The following is a 13,693-nucleotide window of genomic DNA, read 5'->3' on the forward strand; positions in this document are numbered from 1 at the left end:
AGTCATTAGTATCTTAAACTTTCAAAGGTTAAGACTGCTAGCTTCAATGCAAAACGGGCTGTTGTAGACAATCAAAGCACAAAGTCAAAGTCAGGACATGACTACACAAAGCTCAATACCAATACAGAGACAGACAGACAGACAGACAGACAGAGAGAGTGACGGTCTGTACACAGGTACACCAAATTTCAGCTCGCAGAAAAAGGTGTTTTTTCCTGACAGTACATCGACGCAAAAAGACAAAAGATATACACAGACAAAAGCATAATAGAATTTGACGCCAAGGAGGTTGATCGATGAATTTCCAATTTTCCAAATACCATTTTGGATTAGCTATATTAGAAATTGCCGAACGTGTATATGCATCTATAAATCTCTTTTTGTTTGTCTAGGTAATCGAGAGTTTTGACAGAACCTAATAATGAAACAAATGTACACTTTATAGAAAGTAATATTTACCGTCCGTGTTTCACATTGACCTCTGTACAAAGTGCCAGGACGGCCACCCAATTCAACGGGATGGAATAACATGCACAGCTGAAAATAAAATCTTGTCACATCAGGTTTTGGAGGCTTATGTTACCAAAACGTACAACATAGTCTGTACATACCTCAAGAAAACGCATAGTAGCTCGTTTACACCTGTTATGCTAAAATTGTTAAAACTTGTGTTTTGTGTAAGTGAATTATTTTTTGTAATGTATTATCATGAAAAGTAGAAAATATGTTTAAAACAGAGGAAAACATCTAACTACTGAAATGAAATGAAGTATACATAATGTGCACTATTTGTAAAACTCTAATGGTGGCATATCTCTGCCAACCATCACTTATTTATATACATGTAACTATTCAGTTTTCATTAAATGTGCCACGTGTACAGTTATTACCTCACAAATGGAAAAGTTTCTTGTTATTCAGATAATTATCTTAACAGGACAAGAACTGCATGTAAGTGCCAACTTCTGCCATCACCTATTCTCATAAATAAGCGAATTTGTGAAGTTTACCTAATAGCTAGTTCACCTCGAAGACGGTAGACACAGGTAGAGACGTAATGACGCGAGCATTTCTCTAAATAGTTTTTTGTACTTTTAGCATGTGTAAATGTTGAGTTCTGCTCAACCTGGGGCTAGAGGGCGCGGACAGTAGCATGCATTTCCACTACCATGAACAGGCTCAATCAAACAGAGCCTGCAACATTTTCGTTTTTGTCGTGTTGGGCGACCTGTGGAGTTTCCACTTCTTCTATTTTGTTATCATAACATTACTGATTAACTGACAAAATCTAGAGGTAACGTAAGTAAATATGTGGATGGCCATACAGTGCACTTCCAGATAGTTCTGTCCTGTTACTAAAGATACTTAAGTCGATAAAACGAAACTTTTCTATTTGCAGGATAATACTAGTGCCCCAATTTTTAGCTTGTTTTCTATCTGTCTTGTATTTTGTGTTGTGTATGTTGTCTTTCTTTGCGCTCCCTTGCTTTGGCATCCCCTCCCCTATGAGTAAGTTATCGTGCCCACCTTAATTTTGGCTGCCGGAATCCTAAGACGGTGCCTGATTGTTATTTTTTTCCTGCTTATGTGTGTGTATGTGTGTGTTTGTGTGCTTGTGCGTCTATGTGTCTTGGGCAGTGCCCTACAGTGTTGTTATATCTTACTTGTCTGTTTATCTATGTACGTTAGTTATGTGTGTGTTAGTATGTGCGTGTGTGTGTGTGTGTTTTGTACATGAGTGTCTGCGCTGCTGTGGTTTACGTTTTAGGGTAACTGTGATTAAGAAACGTATCCTCTTTTTAATATTCATCCTTGTTCCACTTTCCCCTTCACCACCTACTTTCTACCACCCTATCCCTTCCTCTTCCTTTTTCTATATTTTGCATAAACATTCTACCCCCTACCCCTTCCTCCCCCTTTTTTGCATAAACTTAAATGTACTTGCTGGACTTTGAAGCAACCCGTCTATAATGTTTTCCGTTACAGCTTCTTTTTGTTGTGGGCCTACTTCGCAAATGCGTGGCTCTGAGGCTGTGTTTTTGGTGCTCTGTGCTTCCGAGAAATCTACCCGTATCTATTATCTTTTGTGAAATTATGAAACTTGTGTGAACGACCATCTTCAAAAATGCAATTTTCAGTTACAACAGTGGCAATGTGTTGCATGTTTAGTGGAATGTTGTCTTTATGTAGATTTCAAGACTGATGGCGAAATATGCAGTCATTTTCAGGTAAATCAAATCGTTTATTGTTTTAAAGTACAATATGTCACTCATTGGAAATGATGAATAAAATCTACAGGAAGACCCTTTGAAAGCGAAGCAAAGAACGCAACCAAGCAAAATAATCGCAGATTCGGTCGGATTTTGTCTATACATGAGAGGTATTGGAAAGTGCAACACCCATCATGCCTCCATAAAACCGGCTTTTAGTGGAATTCTATTTCACTGTACATCTACATGGGATGGACTTAATGATCACATATGGTGAGAAAATATAACACTGAATTCAAGTACGGGAAAATACGCTTTTAGTTCGATTAAGAGAATAAATAAAATGCGTACTTCATTTTTGCCACAGACAGTAACATTGGTACAATCTTTGGGGTTTTGCACATCACACGTGTTACAGTACGGACCGCGTTGCTCAATGGGAATTTCTGAAAAGGAAAAATTATTACCTTTTTTTCTTTCTCTTATACCTAAAACGTACATTTCGTAATAATACTTTACATCATAAACGTATGATTGATTAAGCAGTGCCGTTTAAAGTAACTAATAATTTTAAATTTTATCTCTATATAATTATGATTACGTAAAGATAGTTTCTCAGTCTGATGTTATTCCAAGCTTCATCATTTTTAACCGTCAACCTACTAAATTTCTAAAATGAACTGGTTCATCTTTCAATTTATTATTCGAAGGAGTGTTCACTGAAAAATTACTAACTGATCAGCCTCCACGGACGTTCAGAATCACTTGCCGCCATGAGGCTAAAGGTTGAATACTATAATTCTTTCGTCTTTTGACTGGTTAGTTATGAGCTTACACTTTGTGTAGTTCTTCTAAGTATTTTAATTAAGATTTAAATCCTAATTTTTGCATGTTTATACAGGTAGCACATCGGGACTTCTTGCAAATCCATAAATCGCGCTAAAAGTCTCGATGTAGTTATTTAATCCTTACATTAACATTTTTGCGGTAGCTGAAACTGTTACAATGATATTGGCTTGCTTTACATCGGTATCAGAAAATCAAAATAAATGTCAAGATATCGATATTTTCAACATCTGAATAGTACGGAATCCTATAAGGACGATGTCGTTTGTGGTCCGTTGCGCTTTGAGGTCGACGCACGACAATGCGACAAGACATCGCGACAATACGACACGACAATGCGACACGATATCGCGAAAACGCGACACGACATCGCGACAATGCGACACGACACACGACAATAATATCGTAGTGTCGTGTCACATTGTCGCCTTTCAAAAGCATTGTCGTCCTGCGTCATGACTATGCCGGAAGCGCGACACACGACAATGCGAAACGACACGCGACAACGCGAGGGGACAACGCGAAGTGACGCTCGACAATGCGAAGCGAATTTGAATAATATCGTTTCAAATTGTCGCGCATCGACCGGTGTCTAGTCGTATTGAAAGTTTGCAAATGTCGCAGTCAAGTGCAATCGGATTTGAACCTGTTGGTGATAAATACAGGAGGAAGAGCTCGTTTGGCCCCGCCTCCTGAAAGTGTACGAGTGTTCCTAAATTGTTCCAGACAACTGCCTGTAAGGGATGCGTATGAGAGGATGAACTCGTTTGGCACTAACTCCTAAGTCTTCAAATGTTCCTGAAAACGTTGCAGACCAGTGCAAACGAAAATGAACCTGTTAACATTGTCTCTGAGAAGATGAGATAGTTTGGCACCACCTCCTGAAGGTCTGCGAGTGTTCCACAGACCAGTGCAAATAAACTGGAGCCTGCTGGTGATGTCAACAGGAGGAGAAATTTGTTCGACACCTCCTGAAAATCTACGAGTGTTCCTGCAAGCGTCGCAGATCAGTGCCAATGGATTCTAACCTTTTGGTGATGGATTCGGGAGAAAGAACTCGTTTGGCACCGTCTGTCCTGAAATTCTGCGATTGTTCCTGAAAGTGTCGCAGAACAGTGCAAATAGATTGGGACCTGATTTGGGTATCTTTAGCAGGTATAACTCATTTGTTATCACCTACTGAAAGTCTGCGTGTGTTCCTGCAAGTGTCACAGACCAAAGCACTGTTCTGCAAGACTCTCATGAACACTTGCAGACTTTCAGGAGGCAGTGCCAAACGAGTTCTTCCTCCCGCACCCATCACAAAAGGTTTAAATCCATTGGCACTGGTCTGCGACACTTGCAGGAACACTCGCAGGCTTTCAGAAGGCAATGCCAAACAAATTCTTTCTCTCATAGACATCCTTCACAGGTTCGTATTCATTTGCATAGGTCTGCAACATTTTCAGGATCACTCGTAGACTTTCAGGAGGCGATGCCGAATTAGTTCTTCCTCCTAAAGTCATCCACAGCAGGTTTCAATCCATTTGCACTTGTCTGCGATACTTTAACGAGCATTCGCAGACTTTCAGGAGAGATGCCAAACGAATTCTTTTTCTAATAGACATACCATACAAGTTAATATTCATTTTGCACTAGTCTGAAACATTTTCAGGAACACTTGCAAACTTTCAGGAGGCGGTGTCAAACGAATTTTCCTCCTGTATTTATCACCAAAAGGTTCGAAGCCTATTGCACTGGACTGCGACATTTGCAGAAACTTCTGAAGACTTTCATTTCGGTCATGTAAGTACGGACTAGGCACCGGTCGACGCGCGACAATTTGAAACGATATTATTTAAATGTCGCTTCGCATTGTTGAGCATCTCTTCGCGTTGTCGAGTGTCGTTTCGCATCGTAGTGTGTCGCGATTCCGGCACAGTTACGACACAGGACATTTCAAGACGACAATGCGAAATATCGCTTCGCATTGTCGAGCGTTGTGTCGCGTTATCGCGTGTCGTTTCTTGCGTCGCGAGCTGCAAAAAGGGCAGACCGCTACACACGACAATGCGACACGACATCGCGACAATACGACACGACATACGACAATGCAACACGATACGCGACAATGCGATACAACACACGACAATGCGAAATATTGCGTTTTTTTGAAAGGCGACAATGTGACACGACACTACGATACTATTGTCGTCTGTCATGTCGCGATTACGCGTCGCGTTGTCGTGTCGCGTTGTTGCGGTATCGTGTCACATTGTCGTGCGTCGACCTCAAATCGCGACGGACGACATACGATTTGGTCCCAACAGGATTCCGTAGAATAGAACAGCCAAAAATATCCGCTCATGTTCAGTCGTAATTCACCTTTCGATAAAAGTACAGTTCCTGGAATTTGTTTAAAAATATCTTTAAATCCAGTGAAAAAGTATATAGTCGTACTGAATCAACTTTGATATTTTCCGTTAGAAAAAAATTAGCTTTTACTATAATTCCATGTTCTTTTTGGTGTCGTTTTCTTAAGTCATAGTTTTGTAAATAACGCCAGACTGGACGACCAGACTCGTACCCGGCTGGGGAAATTCAGTTGGACTCGCCTGGCGGCTCGTCCACTATGGTTTTCCCAGCTGGGTAGTCGTCTCCGTATTGTACAGAACAATGTCAAATAACCTTTTATTATATGCACTAGGTATGATAGCATACCGTGCATACAAGGTATACTCGTCTATTATCTACAGGCAAAATATGACTTCAATATGCTGTATATTTATTTTTTTATTTATTTTTCTTCTCTACTTAAGATTTGATATTTATCCTTGTTTTTATGAGTTTGTCATGCGACCAAGAAATTATTATATTTTAAATTGTATGTATGTAACGACATACAGTATATGTATAAGTTACTGGAATAAAACTATGTTCTGTTCTGTTTTTGATATTATTACACCAATGTTGTTTATACGAAAATAAACGCTTGTTTCTTTCCATACAAAATACATGACGAATGTAAATATATATATATATATATATATTTATGACTTTTAAAAGCTGTATCATAAGTATAACAGAAGATGGAAGTAAAGGTCAAATTGAATATATCTGATACATATAGAAACATCGAAGCATATAATAACTGGCACAACTCTTCTTACTCATTACATTGTTCTGATTATTAATAAGCTATTTGAAATACATATACTTCTATATCATATTATATATCTAAAAAGGAGTTATGTTCTAATGCAAACTTATTTTATTCTTACCGTGAGTTCCGCATCCCTTCATGTTGCAGAAATCACTGGCACAGCATTCTCTACATGTTATGATATCTGTTGAGTGTGTATTCAAAATGTTCGCTGACCTTTTACCAATGAGAGGTATCGAAACGGAAAGACATTGCTAGTAAAATAAATTTTATTTTTTTGATACTTTCATATTTTATCATTAGTATATGAGAACAGTATGATCGACTTAGATAGAACTAGATTTCATTAGCAGATGTTAACATCCCTTCTTGTTCTTCTTTTTTTTTCGCAAACTGTATCGAAATTTATATAGAATTATATACACATCTAGACAAAGAAACTATTTCGAACCCACGTACGAGTTTCATCCACCCCCTATATTAAAAAAAAAAGATCTGTGGTAGTCTGACTGGATGATAGTAAAATACAAATAATAAGTCACCTACTGATTTTGGTAGACAGCCGGAATTGAAAGCTACATTTCTGCTTGGTGTTACAACTTGTTCCGTGAAACAAACCTGAAACATACCCGGAAATACTGATTAGGTATTAAACAAAAGTAGCAGCTTTTTCAACCTTTACCATTCTAAATTTCTGAAATGGACTGGTCCGTCATCCACTCTGGGTGGTACCACTAACTATTCAAAAAGCGTGTTCACATAAAATTTATTGACCGAATAGCGAACATTATTAGAGTTTTATTCTTTTAACTGTTTGATAGATATTTTTACAAAAAAAACAACATTATTTTCTAAGTGCTTATAAATTTCGTATTTTAAACCTTTAATTGCTTTAACAAATTACATTGAAATACTTTTCAGTTTCATGCGTTGTCTGCATTTTGACTGTCAAAACAAGCGAAGAACATTACAAATATCGCATGTGTCTCTTCCCTACGTTTTACCGTCTGACATGTCAACCTCTCAAGGTTTTGTCCCATTTTAATTTGTTGGGGGAAGATGAGTCATGGGTCTTTTTATTAATGCTTTACCTCTCTTTTACAGACCAGAATGTACACTTACGGCCATTTCTAACCAGTCACTTTAAATTCCATTTTCTCAAATATGGTTCAATGTTTTAGTTTGAAACTATACATCAAGTTGTTTGGCTACAAGTCGCCATATGACCTATCATGTGTCGATGCGACGTTAAATCCAACAACAACAAAAAACATTAGCTGTACAGAAATTATAAAATCTTTCAACCGTGACGATCAAGCAGTTTTGCGCCTGGTACTTGCACTTTGCAAGAGGAAATGTTGGTAAGCAAAAAAAATTTATTTCTATTTTCATTAAGTTATTCTACGATTCTATTTTAAATTACCCTAAAAAAAAAACATAATTTAGCTATTAAAATAACAATGGTTAGGATGAATATCCAAGAGCGCGGGCATGCAATTGGCATGTTGCAAGCCGGGCATTTACTCAGACACGCAAGTAAATCGGATTTTATTTATATAACGATATTTTGACTGCAAATATTTACAAAATGAATCTATTCACAATAAACTATAATACAGATGTACATTGATCAGTGAAATTTTTATATTGAATTATTTTCCGAACAGGTTGCACGAGTCTTTGGTCCTTGTGCAGGAATGGAGAAATATTACCCAATGGGTCATCCGGAACTACGTGCTGCCGATGAGGCAGAGGTGTGTGCATGTTGTGAGAGCCATGGGACGACACACGAAGTATTAATTACTTGGACGTACAAACTGTTTTGTGATTCATTGACCATTCACATTGTTACAATTTTGCGTTATGTCATTTTGTGAATTCGGATTTTACAGTGATATTTTTAATTGTTAAGTTTTATACCTATATGTTTATCAATTTAGATTATATTATGGGGAACTAAAGATTAAATTATTTATATTCATAATTTGAACGAAATCCGTTTACAAATAATCAACCTTATGGCTTTATATAAGTGTCGGGTAAGAAATTGCCCTAAGTGTAATGTCTGATGAGTTAAGTTGCAAGTTCGGCAAAAGTTTCAATTCAATGCAATAAATGTATTTTGGTCATTACCTCATCAGAATGGCAAACTGTTAGCTTCGAACAATCTCGTGGGTATGGTGCATGTTGGCACTCAAAACACTTTGTACCATAACCTGTAAATTATCAACACCTTATTTAATAAATGAATGTTTAAAATAATTCGTTCTAACGATATTCTTATAGGGTCATGCACAACATAACACAACGTTTATGAAATAACAAAATCGATACAACTGTATCATATTGGTTTATAATCACTACCAAATGAAAGGAATATTGTTTTCTAAACTTCAAAACAAACACCATAAATTTGAAGTTTTACATATTCATACATCGCTTGAAATGCTAATTTACTATATAAATATTGTAATGTTCCCCGCAATTTCCATTTTTTTGTATCCGTTTGAAAAAACTGGAAAAGTTATCTCTAGAAAAGATCAGCTTAATAAATAGAAATAAGACACAGTAAGCTTTATTTAATCAAAGTAGAACAACAGAAATCTGTCATCACTGGAAATGCATCCCGTGCTACCTTAGGGTTATCATATTAGCTTGGATCTGGGATGTTGTATTCGGCTCGAGTGGATTGTGCCAGGTCGAATCACTCGAGGGGCGCAAGCGCCGAGTGTGATCTGACTTGGCACAATCCACGAGAGCCAGATACAAAATCCCAGATATACCTACTGTTATAATGACCTTTTCATTACATATCTCCACCTTTTTGTGTGTAATTTTTTTATCAAACTTTCGAACTATTGGTGTTAAAATAGAACGTAGTGTAGTTTTGGTGTTCGCTTTTCACAAAACTATCTCAGGTAATGCTTATTAAATGAAGCAGTCCGGCAACATACAATACAAAAGGTACAATACGGAATTGTTTCTGCCTGTCCATATTTACTTATGAAATACAAGCCGTAATTTTAATAAAATTTATATAAGTATATAATAAAAATACTTTCGAAGCAGATACCGTGTTTGCTCTCTTACAGCAATTTTACGAGTCAAAATTACTTGAACAACATATTTCCACAAACTCTCCGCTGACCAATCAAAAATTTATAATTGCATGACTACACTGGCCATAGCTTTATCAGATCAGATTGTTCCCACGTTGTGCGAGTGGTGAATTTTACCCGAAACGAGTGGACGAAATGAACATTTCCGGTCTTGTAAGTGTAGAATTAGGCAATATCCCGTTACATACCAAACTGAATGAGAACGATGGGTGCCCCTGGAGCGCAGATGAGTCCGTATCGTAGCACATGTGTTCATTTATCTGAGATTTGTGCCGTTTCTTCAAACACTTCTCTGATGCGAGGGGGTGATATATACAACGCTTATTGGGACCGAGAACTTACTGAAACACTTAATATTCAAAGAGCTCTTTCTTAAGACAATGCATGCGTATTTTCATTGAATTATTCTGGTTTGTTTCTGAACAATCGTCCGAAAACCTTACGCAAATCAGTTCCGAGTGTGTCGCTACGCAACGCTATCGTGTTGATACCTTTCTGTTTCTTACTTGCCGAGCCTTATCCCTCATATAGAAGTCGTTACCTCACACAAAATAACCTATGAACGTTCTACAAATCTGACATTAAACTTTCCTCGCCATACTAATATTATAATATAGAGGATATTACATGAGTGTCTTTTTATATTGAATTTATTAAACGAGTTGAATAAAATAATAAAATGCGAGGCTCAGTCGAGCATTTTATCAATTTTATTCAACGAGTTTAATAAATTCAATGTGGAAAGTCACAAATGTAATATTCTTTTTATCACATTTTAACCTTTCCTGTCGGAACATCAAAAATTCAACTTTCTTTTACTAGTATATAAACAAGTCAATTTGACCGACGTTTCCTACACTATAAATGACGTCGACGTCAAAGCTTTATTACACTATAGTGTATTATCATTTTTATTTAATGGCTTTATTACACTTCCGCGACGTCAAACATGTGATAAAATAGCTTATTGTATTTCCATTTCTTCGCTGAAGATTAGACATATTAAGGATATTTTTTGCAGCAAATATAAACAATTAGCTGAGCTTTTCTCAAGCAAGTTTGAAAGTATGAAGAAAAAACACTTGCATTATCACCTAAATAATGTAACACAATTAACGGATGTAGATCCACCATCGAGATGTCACACAATCGCCCAAAACAATGACATACGGGATAGTTCATTTAATCTATTTAGTTACATTTCGTTTTATTTTTATTCCTTGTGAATCTATTATTGATATATTGTGCACTTAAAATGTTTTTACAAAAAGGAAACTATTTATACACAGAGCTATAGGCCAAGTAGCGCCAAATCAAATAATATTTTAATAATATTAGATAGATCGCGATTGCAATTTACTGGAATTATGTACATAGTTATGATGTAATAACAGTTTTAAACACTGGTCCTATATCTTATTCAATAAGCATTTATATGTATAGAATGGACGTCAAAAACGACATGGATTGAAATTCAGAGCATTTTGTCAAACGTTTCTGCATTTTTGAGGGAATTTTATGAAATAAAAAATGTTAAGTCTTAGATTGATGCCTTGAATTGGCGACCCAAAAGAGATAACAGTTATTTGGTCGTTTCTTGCAGGAGTGTTCTTGCTTGTTCAGCATGACTGTTTCTGCCATGTCGGAGACCTTATCTATTATATAGGTTTATTAAGTAAAATATTTGCTTATGTGTCTGGCACCCTTGGTGTTAACTAGTACTATTTCATTTCACTTAAGTGCACGGTACTTTAACCTTAAGCCAGCTAAATTTCTAAACATGGACTCCTCCATCATTCAATTTGGGCCGTACCATTTATTATTCGAAGGGGTGTTCACTTAAAATTTATTGATTGAATAGCGAATAGTGATACCATGACCAGCCTGCACTGTTCGCAAAGGCAGAATAGGCTAAAAGTTAAACAGAAATAACTGTCTCTGGTACGTGATACTTTTCCCGCCAAGCAGGCAAGAAAAACTTACAACCTGGATGTTAAGATAACTTTCGCGTTGTAATTTGTGAATACATACGCAAATTCATACGTTACTACAATAAAATAGTACTGTCAAAAGAAAAGCATTCTTTTATTCACCTTTTTTCTTGTGTTATTTGAAGGACACGGTATGCAAGAGAAAGCATTTGTCACTGGTTGAAGGTGTGGATAGAAATATCCGGGGCTTGTTTTACGTTATCTTTCCAGAGCCCCATTACCGTCTGTACAGTTGCATTACCATCCGCAACTAAGGCTAGAGAAAGCGTCTTGTAATCTAGCATCAGGAAAAAGAAGAAATCCAAAGATAAATGAAACCCCTTGTGTTCATTGATAACATTGGTCTTTCATTATTAACCTCATATTAACGAACATTTTAACACAAAAAAAATGTTTCAAACATGTCATACCTAGTGAAAATTGAAAGGAAAACTTGGTTTTAGTAAAACAAATAACAGCTACAATTCATTGTTTTAGAAAAATAAATTACATTTATAACCAGACAGTACATTGACATGAAATTTTATGTCAATTGAGGGAAATTAGGGTGTAAACTTAGGAAAATGCAAGAATTTATGAGGAATAAAGCTCGGCAAGTAAAATACAGACCGTTACACACTTGACTGCGAACCGTAGCGACACACCGAAAGCTGCATAGACTTATGTTTTCAGGCGATTGTTCAGAATCAAACTCGAATAATTCTATGAAAATAAGCATGGTTCGTCTTAAAAAAGTAGCTTTTTCAGTATTTAGTAATTGGTGATTAATTGATCCCGATAAGCACTATATATGATGCGATATTTCACCCCCACCCCCACCCCCAAACAAAAGGACAAAGATCTCCTTCCTCTGTCGGACTGTACAGAAGTGTTTAAATCAACGGCACAAATGCCAGCTAAATGAACACATGTCGCTGTGCTAAGACACGGATTAATTTGCGCTCCGGTTCGTCCGTCGTTTTCATTTGATTCAATATATAATTGGTAGAAACGTACCAATTCATCAACTTGTTCTGAGTAAAATTCACCACTCGAACAACGTTGAAACCATCTTACCTGATAAAGCTTGGCCAGGGTGATGACATGATCAGAACTGTATAAATTACTATGGCGGGAAAACCAAATGAGAGATAAAAGGTTACTCACAGCGTGTTACAAAACCAAATAGTATGCCAAGGGAAATCAGTCTCGTCATTGTGTGAATTGCAAAAATACTCTTACATTAAACTTTACACTTTACACTCCTTATTTCAAAACCAACCTGTTGTTAACTGATAAGGAGTAAGGCCATATAGGAGCGGCATGAGGTCATATTCGTGCGAACAGCCTGGTTCCCGGCTGGTTTTAAGACGGAAGGTCTGTGAAACGTAGACGGTAAAAGCGGACACCAGTCTACTAAAGTAAGCACTGAAATAACTTCCTCCTTGGTGTACTTATTACCCTAATTCGACAATTTGAGTTCATAAATATTTTTTCTATTTAAAAGACTAATTTATGAAACATTAAAACCAACCAGTCTAAGCCCAGTTGTGTTCATACTATTTTTCTATTATATATATGATTCTTTATCAACTGTGTAAGCTGCATTGACATGTTTTAAGAGCTTTATAAAATGATAATGATATTGCAAATACGTCGACTTGTATATCGCATTATGCGTTTAGTTTGAAACCCTTGCTTATACAATAGGGTGAGAAATTTATGTAACGCCATTGGCCGACATGGAACGTTAACAGGTGGCCGAAACGTGTAGCAAGACACAAGTCTTACTTTTGCATATGCATCCATCTTTAGGCTGACGAACTTGTTTGCTAGACTATTATTATCATAAACAGAAAGTCACAAAGATCAGTCAGGTTCTGAGACTGACAACACAGAATTATTCCATGCGCAGTTCAAATAGTTCCGTCATGGTTTATCAGTTTTACAATGTACCATGGACTATTTTAAAGATCGCCACTTACCTCGTTCATTTTTTTTCAACCATTAAAAGAAAACAAATATTTGAAAGTAAAAACAGATGTTTTAAAGGCGTCGCTAATTACATATTCAAACTTACTGCGCGTTTCTTTATTAGCCTGGCGTGACGTTACTCTGCTGGTTTATTCACTTTTGCATAGACTGTTACATTATGTATGCAAACAAATTTATTTTTAGCCTGTGGGATAGTCCATTTTAAGTAGAAGTTCTTACAAAAACTAACGCACTTACAATCCTGCAGTTGAAGTTTTGAAAACAACTTTATTTCTATTTCGATTCTTTGTTTGTTTGTGTTGGGTTTAACGCCGTTTTTCAACAGTATTTCAGTCATGTAATGGCGGGCAGTTAACCTATTAACCAGTGTTCCTGGATTCTGCACCAGTACAAACCTGTTCTCCGCAAGTA

General features: G+C 36.7%; 1 protein-coding gene across 1 annotated transcript; it reads right to left on the reverse strand.

Moving 5' to 3' along the window:
- Nucleotides 1-366: 366 nt before the first annotated feature.
- Nucleotides 367-12,570, reverse strand: LOC123547882 (uncharacterized). The gene is made up of 6 exons (XM_053550503.1): nt 12,455-12,570; nt 8,332-8,414; nt 6,745-6,816; nt 6,317-6,452; nt 2,562-2,656; nt 367-537 (listed from the first exon to the last, which is right to left on the reverse strand). The coding sequence occupies exons 1-6, from the start codon at nt 12,501-12,503 to the stop codon at nt 367-369; spliced, it is 606 nt and encodes a 201-aa protein (XP_053406478.1). The 5' UTR covers nt 12,504-12,570.
- Between the last annotated feature and the right edge of the window lie 1,123 nt (nt 12,571-13,693).

This window comes from Mercenaria mercenaria, chromosome 9 (genome assembly GCF_021730395.1).
Source record: "Mercenaria mercenaria strain notata chromosome 9, MADL_Memer_1, whole genome shotgun sequence".
NCBI classification, from domain to species: Eukaryota; Metazoa; Mollusca; class Bivalvia; order Venerida; family Veneridae; genus Mercenaria; species Mercenaria mercenaria.

Excerpts from the sequence above, each read along its gene's own strand:
- LOC123547882 (XM_053550503.1), bottom strand. The coding sequence starts at position 12,503 with ATGACGAGACTGATTTCCCTTGGCATACTATTTGGTTTTGTAACACGC. Across the intron at positions 6,453-6,744 it reads CCGGCTGTCTACCAAAATCA|CAATGTCTTTCCGTTTCGAT; the intron begins GTAGGTGACTTA and ends TTATTTTACTAG. Across the intron at positions 538-2,561 it reads CTGTCTGTGGCAAAAATGAA|CTGTGCATGTTATTCCATCC; the intron begins GTACGCATTTTA and ends TTTTATTTTCAG.